Below are 14,113 nucleotides of genomic sequence, written 5' to 3' on the forward strand. Positions count from 1 at the left end.
CTGGTGACCATTGTACGCCCCCGGTTCTTCTTATCTATGTAACATCTGACCCAACTTTCTCTAAGGGTTTTCCATCTGGTTGAGAAACTTGCACTTCCTACTTCTGCCTACAATGGATACAATATAGCAGATCATGAGATTTCCCAAAATTTCTTCACTCGTTAAGACTTTATGGGATGAGGTCGCTAAGTGGGTTTAATTTTCAAAAGGTAGATGTTGGCGATTGCAACACTGATAACATGCAACATAAAGACACATGGGCGCCATTTACCTGGATTATATCAATGTGTAGCTCAGTGTGGTGACAATTTCCAAGAATATCCGGTTCTTTCTCGCTTTTCCAGCGATCCATTTCCACGTCCAAACTTCTGTTCATGTATGATCTCACAGACTCCTGTCAGAGTGGAATAGAAATCACAGTTACCTTCTTTTTGCCGTGCAGAATGTATAGATAATCATACAGCATCAACTGAACAGAGCACCTTCTTCCATATGACATGTAGGAGACAAAGCGAACACATGGAAGAAGGGGCTCTGGTCAGGTGAGACCAGAGAACTATTTGTGCTACATGCAAAGTGTTCTGTGTGGTGGAAAACATTACAGTGCACATCACCCTGAAAACACCATCCCGACCGTCACACATGGTGGTGGCAGCATCATGCAGTGGGGAGGCTTTTCTTCAGCAGGGCGGGGAAGCTGGTTAGAATTGATGGGAAGATGGATGGAGCGAATTACAGGGCAATCCTGGAGGAAAACCTGGGGAGTAGATTCACCTTCCAGCAGGACAACGACACTAAACATAAGGCCATATCTAGAATGGATGGTTTAGATCAAACCATATTCATGTCTGTGCACATTCATGTGATTTCAGAAGTAGAGGATGACACCTCTGGCTGCAGCTGATCTCTGGGAGAGCAAAAGGATCAGGAGTATGAATGCCGATTCCTATCTCTGCCAACATCATCTGTCGGAGGAGAATCAGAACCCCCCCCCCCCCCAAAATGGTTGACCACTCCCACTGAAATAGGTGGATTTGGCCAAAATAAAGATCCTGTAGAAGTACTCACTATTTCATAGGCAACATAAGTGGCTTCTAATTGCCTGATCACTTGAGGTGAGAGAAGGTCTTGCAGTTTTGAGTCATCGATATGTCCAATCAAGACTGGGTCCTTCAAAATCAAGCTGCAATAGAGAAGGTCCAATTATAACGCATTACTACATATATTACACCATGCATTATTTGGGAATAGTTGGTACACCCCTCCATTTACGACACGAGGGTGGTTCAGATGGTACTCCTCACATGGACAGTGGTAGAGAACCTCACCGAGATACTTACTTTGGATAATAGTTGTTCACCCAACACAGGAGCAGGTAAGTGTCTTCGTCTGCCAGTTGAAACCCTGTTATAAGCTCCATCTGTGACACCACATACCAATAGCAATTTTTTGCATAAATGTTGCAAACATCAAAGTCCTTGGGATAATGATCCTTCAGATGGGTGACCACCTGGACTAAGTCTTGTTTTAAAATTTTTCCCAAAGTAGCAAGATTTTGTGACAATGAAGAAGTAGATTCATCCAGTAAAAAATTGGTCAAGTCACAGAAGCGATCAGTCACAGTATTCTCAACGCACTGCTCCCACTTCAATCTCCAGCCCCTCGGCCATGGACTGTTGGAGTAGTCCCTGTGGGGAACATGTTGAGCATCTTCTTTCTCTAGTTCCACAATCACATTTACAGCCTGAGAAAGCAAATCTCCATTTGTTTGGGTGACTGAGTCCACGACTACTTGAAATACAACTTTCTCTAACTTTCCATAAAGGGCATTAACTTTCTCGATCTTGTCCTGCAGAAGAGGATCCTGGAGGATCTTGTCTTCTAGATCAATCAGGTTTTTGGCTGCATCTAATAATTGCTTTTTGTCAATTTGTTCTTCTATGTCTTCAACTGAAAAAAAAAACAAAAAAGAAACAACATTTTTTTGCGAATTTCAGGGGCACAGAACCAAGACCAGACAATTATTCAGAATGGGTCACTTCTTTCATATTTTTTGAGATTATAATAATTATAGTTGATCCTTAAAAAAAAAAAAAGCCTGAGCCACACTTGTCTGTAGGTTGTAACTGGTATTACAACTCAGCCCTCCTCACTTCTTATAGAATCACCTATATATTAGTACCCACATAGCAGGACAATGGGACCATAGTCCATTACCCTTACAAATATATTGTAACAGTACCATGGCTGATAACCGTCATAGTCATGGTACTGTGAAGTGTATGTCCCCAGTTGATGGGACTCCCCCCATATCATGGCAATAACAACTAGGTTTTATGTAAGGAGATCAGTCATACAACAGTACCATGACTATGACAAATATCCTACTTATGGGACTAATTGTATCATCATAGTCTCATGACCATGACAAAAAATAGTTTTGAGTGATGAGACCGATAACATCATGGTTCTATCACCATGACAACAATGAGTGATACATATCATAGTACCATGACGGTGACACTTATGTCCTGACTGATGGCACCAATCATACCGTAGTAACATGACCATATCTTAAAATAATCAACCATACCATAGTCCCCTGACCATGACCATTATGTTCCAATTGCTGGGACCACTTGCACCACAGTACCATCCATGACTGTAGCACATTGGTTTTGACTATAGGAACCAGACACACTACAGTGCCTATGATGATCATAACTGTTAAGTTTTAAGTAAAGAAATCAACCGAACCCTAGAAGATGCTGATATGTTCTGACCAGTTTGACCAACGATATCATCGTACCTACAGTGACAATAAGGTTTTTACTAAAGCAATCAAGCACATCGTTCAATCATACCATGACTAAAACAAATATAATACCAACCATAGTATAGTGCCATGACCGTAACAATTAGAGTAAAGAAATCGGCCATAGCACAGTACCTGCCAAGACCTATGATGATGACAATGACAAATATGCTCCAACTGATGGAACCAATCACACCACATTTTCTACCACGACCTTAGAAATATGGCTTTGCCTACAAGAACCTACCATATCATAGTACCACTGTGACGAAACAGCTTCTAATCTTAATCAGCCAAACGTCTAGATTTGGTAAGCCAAGAGAAATACACTATTGTGTTTGTGTTGACTTGTGAATGTATGTGTTTTTGTGTGGCTGGTCAAGAAGGACATACTATTATGTGTATAAACCTGAATGTTGACTTCTCTTAGTTTGGAAACAATAATGTTTGTCACTATGCTAATTACATATTATACTAAAGCCAGCTAGATGTTGATTTACAAGAGCCCCCTGCTATGCCAACTATGTAAATTGATTAAATGCACAAACAATGAGACCTCAGCCCTGTGGAATAATACCCTCCCTAATCCTTGACCTGTGGATGTGTACTTGGAGGAACAATTGTAATTATTTAAGGGACATACAGTACAGACCAAAAGTTTGGACACGCCTTCTCATTTAAAGATTTTTCTGTATTTTCATGACTATGAAAATTGTACATTCACACTGAAGGCATCAAAACTATGAATTACCACATGTGGAATTATATACTTAACAAAAAAGTGTGAAACAACTGAAAATATGTCTTATATTCTAGGTTCTTCAAAGTAGCCACCTTTTGCTTTGATGACTGCTTTGCACACTCTTGGCATTCTCTTGATGAGCTTCAAGAGGTAGTCACCGGAAATGGTCTACACTTCACAGGTGTGCCCTGTCAGGTTTAATAAGTGGGATTTCTTGCCTTATAAATGGGATTGGGACCATCAGTTGTGTTGTGCAGAAGTCTGGTGGATACACAGCTCATAGTCCTACTGAATAGACTGTTAGAATTTGTATTATGGCAAGAAAAAAGCAGTTAAGTAAAGAAAAACGAGTGGCCATCATTACTTTAAGAAATGAAGGTCAGTCAGTGCGAAAAATTGGGAAAACTTTGAAAGTGTCCCCAAGTGCAGTTGCAAAAACCATCAAGCGCTACAAAGAAACTGGCTCACATGAGGACCGCCCCAGGAAAGGAAGACTAAGAGTCACCTCTGCTTCTGAGGATAAGTTTATCCGAGTCACCAGCCTCAGAAATCGCAGGTTAACAGCAGCTCAGATTAGAGACCAGGTCAATGCCACACAGAGTTCTAGCAGCAGACACATCTCTACAACAACTGTTAAGAGGAGACTTTGTGCAGCAGGCCTTCATGGTAAAATAGCTGCTAGGAAACCACTGCTAAGGACAGGCAACAAGCAGAAGAGACTTGTTTGGGCTAAAGAACACAAGGAATGGACATTAGACCAGTGGAAATCTGTGCTTTGGTCTGATGAGTCCAAATTTGAGATCTTTGGTTCCAACCACCGTGTATTTGTGCGACGCAGAAAAGGTGAACGGATGGACTCTACATGCCTGGTTCCCACCGTGAAGCATGGAGGAGGAGGTGTGATGGTGTGGGAGGGCTTTGCTGGTGACACTGTTGGGGATTTATTCAAAATTGAAGGCATACTGAACCAGCATGGCTACCACAGCATCTTGCAGCGGCATGCTATTCCATCCGGTTTGCGTTTAGTTGGACCATCATTTATTTTTCAACAGGACAATGACCCCAAACACCTCCAGGCTGTGTAAGGGCTATTTGACCAAGAAGGAGAGTGATGGGGGGCTACGCCAAATGACCTGGCCTCCACAGTCACCAGACCTGACCCCAATCGAGATGGTTTGGGGTGAGCTGGACCGCAGAGTGAAGTCAAAAGGGCCAACAAGTACTAAGCATCTCTGGGAACTCCTTCAAGATTGTTGGAAGACCATTTCCGGTGACTACCTCTTGAAGCTCATCAAGAGAATGCCAAGAGTGTGCAAAGCAGTCATCAAAGCAAAAGGTGGCTACTGTGAAGAACCAAGAATATAAGACATATTTTCAGCTGTTTCACACTTTTTTGTTAAGTATATAATTCCACATGTGGTAATTCATAGTTTTGATGCCTTCAGTGTGAATGTACAATTTTTATAGTCAAGAAAATACAGAAAAATCTTTAAATGAGAAAGTGTGTCCAAACTTTTGGTCTGTACTGTATGCCTCTGTAGCAGTCAGAATTGAAAGAGAGGATCAAACATCAGTCAGACTCTTCAGGACATCAGCTTGGTAGTATGGCTTTATCCAGAGAGACACAAATTTGGATTCTACATGATTCCGGCCTAAGGGTACACAACCCTGACTGAAAGGATACAAATCTACTCCATTGACCATCGGAGAACCCATGGATACATTTGGGGAGACCAGGTTGGGATGATGAAGTCACCTGACCACATGGATATGTTGTTTGGGGTTGCCAAGTGGGACCCTCCAGTCGCCTGGAACTCATGGAGACATTCGGAGAGGCCAGAGTGGGACCCTTGGGTCTCCTCCTGGCCTTGAACCTCGAATGACTGTCAGCTTCGTAAGCTTGCCGCTACCTTCTCTCTGTAGGGGCCCGCCAAAAGCATGGGGCCACTGGTTGAGGTAGTCAGCCCTGGAATTCCCATGGAGACATTCGGAAAAGCCAAATTGGGACCGGCCGGTCACCTGGCCCCATGGATATGTTTGAGGTTGCCAAGTGGGACCCTTCAGTCGCCTGGAACTCATGGAGACATTCGGAGAGGCCAGAGTGGGACCCTTGGGTCTCCTCCTGGCCTTGAACCTCGAATGACTGTCAGCTTCGTAAGCTTGCCGCTACCTTCTCTCTGTAGGGGCCCGCCAAAAGCATGGGGCCACTGGTTGAGGTAGTCAGCCCTGGAATTCCCAAAGTCGCAGCTGATCTATTCTCAGTAGGCCAGTGGAAGGGTGAGACTGTGTCATTTTGCATATTAGCTGGGACTGTTCTATGTGTTTATTGTCCATTTGGTGGTTCAATAAAATATTGCCACGCTGTTTTACCCTCACCCTATGTTGTCTGAGTAGTATTATGCCCATGGAAGACCCCAGGTCTTTACAACCACTAATTATCATCAAATATTAATGACTAATTAACATCAATGAACCAGTCACCCTAAACAGTAAAGAATCTGCCTCCAAAGGGCTCCGGAGACCCCGCTGACCAGTCCTACCTGTGGGCTCTTTCTTGGTTTCTTGATGGTGCTCTTTTGATTTACGGGGTGTAAAGGCTTTGATCATGCCCTTGAAGATGCCTTTCTTCTTGTGACCATTGTCCGCGCTGTTCCTTTTCTTCCCGGTGATGTTCTCCGTTGTGGCCAGTTGCGCCACCGCAGCCATTCTGGATTTAATATTCTTCATGTATCAGAAGGCAGCTACAAAGAAAGGAAACAAAAGTAGCGAGGACGGGTTATAGTCGTCTAAACAGAGTCTTCCTCCTGTATGTAAATATATCAGTAGAACGAAAAAAAAATTAAAATCTGCCTTTCCTGTTTAGATTTCTGCAGCTCATTGAGCAATCCCAAGCGTTAGACTTTTACCTCTATACTCCCTGATAATAACTGTTATTAGGTTCCTCTTCCATAATTAGCCTGTTATACACACCCAGGTAGGAAGGTGAATATTAGTAGGGTTGCTGACAACCCAGTAGGGTTTTGAGTCCCTTAAAGGAGTGCTCCACAGCATAGGTGGTAACGTATAGATCGGTGGGGGTGAGACCGACTCCAATAAACAGATCGGGGCACTTTTATCTCTATCCATTTCCTTTGGCGCTGGTTTTCCGGCAGCACCGTAAGGAATGATTGGAGCGCTGGTCGAGCATGCGCACTGTTGCTCCACTCTAACAGGGATAAGAGGTCCTATTCTGCAGGTCCCAGTGGACGGATCCCCACCGATCTGTAAGTTATCACCCATCCTACAGATAGACTGCACTGGAGAAACCAGCGGCATAACTTGAAGCTCTTAGATCCCAATGCAAAAGCTCCAATGGGGCCCCCAATTATTGCAAGTTTTTAGTAGTATTGGTCTTCTCATATAGACCAATGGGACTTTTTGGGGCCCTTTAGGCTCCAGAGTCCGGAAGGGGATTGCAACCCCTGCACCTATTGTAGTTACACCCCCGGGAGAACCCCTTTAATGATTGTGCCAAAACTTTCCAGCTCCATTCTTTTCTCCACCATTGTAACATTTGTGGAGAAGGGAATGAGATCAGTTTCTTCTTCGGGGGACTGATCTTACAAATGAGCAATTACACTATAAGACCTCGGACAAAACCCCTCTCCTTCGAAAACATATCTGAGGCTACAGAAGGCCTTTATGCATTTATTTTCCATCAGGCCATTCTGATTTTTTATGGATTCCTTACAGGACAAGAGCGCGCTATGCAACTGTGATTTTTCCTGGCTGTTGCGTGATAAGAGAAAAAGAAAAAAATAAATTCAGCCAGGAATAAACCCCTGCACATCGCTGTGCTCTTATCTAAAGGCTTCTCTGGACCAAGTCCAAAGAATGTAAGAAGCATTCCCTTTTTAATGTAATGGGAAATTTCAGCTGATATTGATCCCATTCTCCATCCAGTGGGTTTCTTCTTCTCCACGAGAATAGCAGATACGAGCGTGAAAAACCATCCCATAGGATAGGACCGTTCTGCTCCAGGATACAGGACGCGTGGTGGTGGTAGGTGGTCCTTGCCAACACCATACTTTAATTGCACCATATATTTTACTTATACACAGAGATAAATCTGCAAGTCTTGTGCTTTCTCCCTGAAGCATCAACAGCACTGCCTGACATCAGCGATCACCTGAGGCAGTCATGACCCTGACAGTCGTGACCCTGACAGCAGTGATCACCTGAGGCTGCCTAGATCCTGACAGTCGTGACCCTGACGGTCCTGATCCTGACAGTTTGCCAATTCCACCATCCGACTTGTATCATGTGATTAAGATGCCAAATTTGCCACAATGTATTTCGATTAGAAAATATCAATTATTGGAAACCAATTAATCCAAAAAATCTGTGATACCTCCTGCATGTGCTGAGTCAGAGGTCACAACATAAGGTGACCTACAAATAATCATCACAGATACAATGTATCCACAAAGCAAAAACTGACCACATAATAAAGCCAATACAGTCTGGTAGTTTAAGGAGGGAAGCTTATCGTAAACCTCTGTTATATTCTGCTCAGTTTTCATAAAAATATTGCTTTGTCACCCGGAAACCATCAACATGCTGCTGTTTCTGGCCTCCTGAGTGGGTAATACTGTTATTCTGTGAATGACTAGTGGTCCATTCACATCTTAATACTTAAAACAAGTTCTAAAAGGTGTCAATATGTTATATTGATAAAGCCGACACCTTTACAGGATCCGTCAACAGCAGCCTGCTTGTTGATGGTTTCCAGGTGACAGAAGATATTTTCCACAATCCTTTGTTAAAAAAAAGACTTGGACATTTCTGTTCCAGTAAATAATTGTAACTCCCCACCCATAAAATAATAATTCTAGATTCTTGTAATTCTGAGTGATTTTATTCCTCTCTTATTCTTCCATTAAAAGTATTAATAAATTGACAACTGGGCGTTACCGGTGCCTGTCCGACACGGTGTATGGACTTACTTTGACGTGGGAATTGTTTCACCTTATTTATACATTTCCAAGAGGAACAGAAAAAAAAACACCCTGAATTATAGATACATTCATCAGAATGGAAATATTTACCAAAACCCTTTAAATAAAGGACAAGATACAATTCAGACACAACTTCCCCGTTATTCCCAACCTTCAGAAGCTGCGGCTACCCTCAGACACATGACCTTTGTTCCCTAAATATACAAGATTTTACAAGGGGAAAGATTTTGGAAACAATAGTCATTGCCTCATAAAAAGCGCAGCTAAAGCTTACACGTGTCAATGTCTGCAGAGCTGACATATAGTGCAAGTCATGTATTACCAGTCATCCACTACATACAGAAAGTCTCTCTCATGGCTGATAACAGGGAGCAATAAATTGCATTCAACTGCACAGAAAATGGAGATCAGATACATTTTTTTACCTGGTTTGTATCAGGCACAACTCTGCAAATCATCCAAGGAAATATGCTGCTGTCTTATATCAGCAGCAATCCTATATGGCTTTGTGGATACATTATACCCTGGATGTAGCAGAGCTGACTATGTCATTGCTGCATTGCAGTATTGGCAACACTTCTGTTCCAGCTGTGCTACATGATCCATTGTTTCCTTACCTGTGAGGCTGCTGGGTGAAGCCCTGGCTGTGTCTGGCTCTTGGGTTGGTACTGACTGAGCTTATTGCATCACTGGCTCTTATGTATGTCATCCTCAAGCTGCAGCCACTCCCACCCCATTGCAGAATCACTAGCAAATCTTCCCATCTGCCTGGAAAACCCCTGCACAACCACACTGCAGCCCCTCAAAGCCCTACCTTCTAGGGGATTCTAAATGTCATTAAGAGCAAATTTATAGAACATCTGCCCTAGACACAACGTAACAAGTGAAATTGAAACCCGTACCGCTGCCGCCTGTCCTCCAGCTGTCACTGTCCATAATCACACACTGGGCTCTGCTACATATTTTCTGGTTAGTGAAGGGGTCAGATCTGCAGATTTCACATATTCAGGAGGTGACGAGTTTCTATACATTTTTTTATGGTTCTGACTCCTTAGCTGACAAGCATACATTATATTACAGGATATGCAATCTGCACATAGAAGCTCCTGTCTGCTTGTGAGCAAGTGGTCAGGAATCGAAGAAGACGGCTATGTTCACACATATATTTTTGGCAGTAAAAAAAAAGCTGCAGCCAAACTACAGACTGCTTTTTTTGCTGCTTTTCTTGTTGCGTTTTTCAGGATACCAAAGTTCAGCAAGGTGTACAAGGTGTTAGGCCACCAATGCAAGACCTATGTGAAACCATAACATTTTTTATATAAAATCAGAAGTGGAAAATTTAATTGGTTAGGCATTGTTTACATAACACATTGGTAGGGCATTGAGCTGGTAGGGCACTGTTTACTTTCACAAATTGGTAGGGCATTAAGTTGGTAGTACATTGTTAGGTTTTACACATTGGTATGGCATTGCTTACTTTTACACATTAGTCAAGCATTGTTTACTTTCTTGGTAGGGCATTTCTTGGTAGGGCATTTTTCACTTTCACATATTGGTAGGGAATCGAGTTGTTAGGGCATTGTCCAATTTCACACACTGGTAAGGCATTGCTTACTTTCGCACGTTAGTCTAGCATTATTTGCTTTCACATATTGGTAGGACATTGAGCTGTAGGGCATTGTTTACTTTTACACATTGGTAGGGCATTGAGTTGGTAGGGCATTGTTCATTTTCACACATTGGTAGGGCATGGTTTACTTTCACACATTGGTCAGACATTGTTACTTTCACCCATATCACTAATTTAATTAAACTACTAATACTAACAGCCATGCTCATGTGAGGACACCAAGACATTATGGTTTAAACTTGGGAAAATAACAAAAATAAATGAGTTTCACATCCTACTGCTCCTGCATTTTTTTCACCAAAAACGTTGCATTTTTTTCTGCTTTTTTGCACCTAATCATTGCGTTTCTATGGGTGAAAAAATGAAAAATGAAAATATACGGGGACACAGTGTGTGGCAGTATTATATACAGGGACACAGTGTGTGGCAGTGTTATATACGGGGACACAGTGTGTGGTAGTGTTATTGTCACGGGTGTGTCGCCACGAAGATCGTCACGATTACACAGCCTGACTTCTCGCAGCTGACTTTTTGGTGCTTTGTGTTTTCAGCAGTGAGGGAGTTAATTCTCTCTCTCTCTGTGCTAGACGAGGTCCAGCCTCGCCCAGCTGCAATCAATGCTGCTGTAGTGAGTCTCCTTCATATACCTGCTGGTCTGTTTGGGAAGTGTCGGTGAAAGCATTTCATACAGACTTACAGAGCGGATTGTGGTATTTGGAGTTGCTGAGATAAGTGTATTTGGAGTGGTTTTTCCCTTCCTCGCTTTATCATTTATCTCCTTTCCCGTTCGTGTTCCCTCTGTTGTAGTTGTGTAGTTTTTGTATGCAAGGTGGTTTTGGTTTTTCCCTTGTACTGTCTCGTTCGTCTAAGTACTGTGTGTGGGCATATTATTACTTGTCCCCTTTTGTTGTGATCGGGGTCCTTCTCAGGACTAGATTACTTAGGTGCAGGGATCCTCAGGAGGTAGGGGTTACGCTGGCGGCCTGGACCTCTGTACCTTTAACAGTACCTCCAGGTTGAGGGATTAGTCAGGGCCCCAGCTTAGGGTCAGCTTAGGCCCCCTACCTCCAGTATACAGAGACAGCGTGACAGTTATATACAGTGACGGTGTGTGGCAGTATTATATACGGGGACACAGTGTGTGGCAGCGTTATATATGGGGACACAGTGTGTGGCAGCGTTATATACAGTGACAGTGTGTGGCAGTATTATATACAGTGGCAGTATTATATACGGGGACACAGTGTGTGGCAGTGTTATATACGGGGAAACTGTGTGGCAGTATTATATGCAGTGGCAGTATTATATACAGTGACGGTGTGTGGCAGTATTATATACGGGGACACAGTGTGTGGCAGCGTTATATACGGGGACACAGCGTGTGGCAGCGTTATATACGGGGACACAGCGTGTGGCAGCGTTATTTACGGGGACACAGCGTGTGGCAGCGTTATTTACGGGGACACAGCGTGTGGCAGCGTTATATACGAGCACATAGTGTGTGGCAGTATTATATTTCCAGTGGACAATGTATGGCAGTGATATATATAAGGGCACAGGGTGCGGCAGTATTATATGCAGATTATGTACAGCGGCACAGTGTGTGGCAGTATTCTATAAAGAGGACACTGTGGCAGTAGTATGTATATAGGGGCACAGGGTGCTGCAGTATTAGATACAGATGACACAATATGTGGCAGTATTATATTCAGGGTCAGAGGACATGATATTACTATGCTGATGTGACACAGTACAATGCTCAGGGGCATAGTGAGTTGCAGTACTATATTCAGATGAAATAATGTGTGGCAGTATTATTTTCAGGAGGTGTACTATGTGACACTGATAAATTCAGGGGAAAGACAGTGTATAGCATTCCTATATTTTTTTCAGGGGCGCCATCTATGGCAGCATTACACAGTGTGTGGCAGTGATATGCTCAGGCTCAGTGTGCTTGGAGGTACACCCCTCCATGTGCTTGCCTGTCATTATCCTCCCTATTTTTTTTTATCAATGTGTTGCAAAATTGCTGAGAAGTTTCCATTATTATCACTGCGCTGATAAAGAAATGTGAAATGACTTATAAAACAGAAAGGCAGCAAGTGATTCATTCCCCGGCTGAGGACGTCCACTCCTGCTCCTGAACAATGTTACCCTAGGGAAGGGGAACCATGCTTAATCCAGTGTGACACGGATCCAACCGCTCTGCACCAACCACTGCCAGCCGTGCAATCAGATCCTTATTAAAGGGGTTCTCCAACATTCGGCTTCTCCATAGCGAAAGGTTACAATTACAGAGTCTTGATGCTGCGATTCCCAAACCATTGATTCACCAAAGTGCTCCTGGTTTTGGCTCATAGACGTGGACACCGAGCTGGACCCTAGCAAAGCAGAGTATAAAGGAAGGGCTCAGCCTGCTGGGACACCACCATTAAAATAATTATGGACCCCTGGTAGCCAAATGCAACCTCTGGGTAGAAACTACAGTATATTTAGTTGTTGGTTAAAGGGGCTGTCCACTATGGATTCACATTTCCGTGTGGCATGGTCTGGGTACAGATTGCAATGTACGGACTGGCCGCGTCTCTCCGGACCCGAACCTGACAGTCTCATGATGTTTTGAGCTGTTGATTTTGGGTTTGTTGAGTCGGGAGCCCCGCGGCCCGATGTGTGAATGCAGAGTAATGCCTGTACTGGCAGCACGTACGCTCCATGGGCAGCTTTTATTCCCCTTTCTCAGCGGTCAGACCTGCAGACTGAAGTTTATTATATTCAACAGTCGGCAACAATTTTTACAGATTCATTATAGTTAGGAGCTGAAAAGAATTAATGTCTATAAATTGCTGTAAAAATTCCTGTCTGTTATGATCTGGGGCGGAGAGATCCGGCTGACGCTGATTCTTTGCTCCTGTGTCCTTGTGAGGTTGCACCATGGTCAAAGCTATTAATTCCGGGGTACGGAGAGGGTCTTATTATCTATTCTGGGGCTTCAGAGAACCAGTGGGGTAACTGGATTCCGATGGTCCTGGTGCAAAATTTGGACCTGCCTCCCCCACCCCTGCATGTTGGTCAGGTGTATGGGCCCCTGTAGAGTTCTAAATCATATAAGGACATACGTGTTACCCCCTTTCCACCCATTATGTAGTAATGTCACCTATCCTGGACCCCTTCCTGGTATATATGCCCACCATCCTTGTATATACAGTCATGGCCGAAAGTGTTGGCATCCTTGAAATTGTTCTGGAAAATGAAGTATTTCTCCCAGAAAATGATTGCAGTTACACACATTTTGTTATACATGTGTTTATTTCCTGTGTGTATTGGAACAACACAAAAAAAAACAGAGGAAGAAGCCAGCTTCCTGACACTGGGCACTACATTGCAATCCAAAATCTGTTGGCAATATTCAGATTTCATGATGCCTTGCACACAGTCTAGACACCCAGAGTACATTTTGGCAGACTGCAGTCTAGCTTTTTTATGTCTGTGTCAGCAGTGGGGTCCTCCTGGGTTTTATTTCATTTGCATGTGGACGGATAGTTCACGCTGACACTGATGCACCCTGAGCCTGAAGCACAGCTGGAATTTCTTTGGAACCTGATTGGGGCTGCTTATCGACCATTCGGACTATCCAGCGTTGCAACCTTTAATCAATGTTTCTATGCTGTCCACGTCCAGGGAGATGAGCTACCGTGCCATGGGTTGTAAACTTCTTGATTATGCTGCGCACTGTGGACAAAGGAACATCAAGATCTCTGGAGATGGACTTGCAACCTTGAGATTGTTCATATTTTTCAAGTCCTCAGACAGTTCTCTTCCCCTCTTTGTGTTCTCCAAGCTTAGTGTGGCACCCACAGACACACAATACAAAGACAGAGTCAACTTCTCCCCTTTTTATATGGTTTCAGGTGTGATTTTCATATTGCCCA

General features: G+C 43.4%; 1 protein-coding gene across 2 annotated transcripts in view; it reads right to left on the bottom strand.

Moving 5' to 3' along the window:
* LOC141153502 (tumor necrosis factor alpha-induced protein 2-like) overlaps positions 1–14,113 on the bottom strand; it is a 52,256-nt gene that overhangs the window by 9,756 nt on the left and 28,387 nt on the right. Inside the window, exons 1-5 of one of the 2 annotated variants that reach the window (XM_073638358.1) lie at positions 9,172–9,316; positions 6,098–6,298; positions 1,341–1,950; positions 1,069–1,183; positions 272–394 (exon numbers count right to left, since the gene is read on the bottom strand). In XM_073638358.1, coding sequence (XP_073494459.1) covers positions 272–394; positions 1,069–1,183; positions 1,341–1,950; positions 6,098–6,284 — 1,035 coding nt within the window. In that variant the 5' untranslated portion in view covers positions 6,285–6,298; positions 9,172–9,316. Of the gene's footprint in view, positions 1–271; positions 395–1,068; positions 1,184–1,340; positions 1,951–6,097; positions 6,299–9,171; positions 9,317–14,113 lie in introns of those variants that run through there. The other variant, XM_073638359.1, reaches the window with a different exon arrangement.

This window comes from Phyllobates terribilis, unplaced genomic scaffold (assembly GCF_046119375.1).
Source record: "Phyllobates terribilis strain yellow unplaced genomic scaffold, ASM4611937v1 Scaffold_7__3_contigs__length_470593459, whole genome shotgun sequence".
Lineage (NCBI taxonomy): Eukaryota > Metazoa > Chordata > Amphibia > Anura > Dendrobatidae > Phyllobates > Phyllobates terribilis.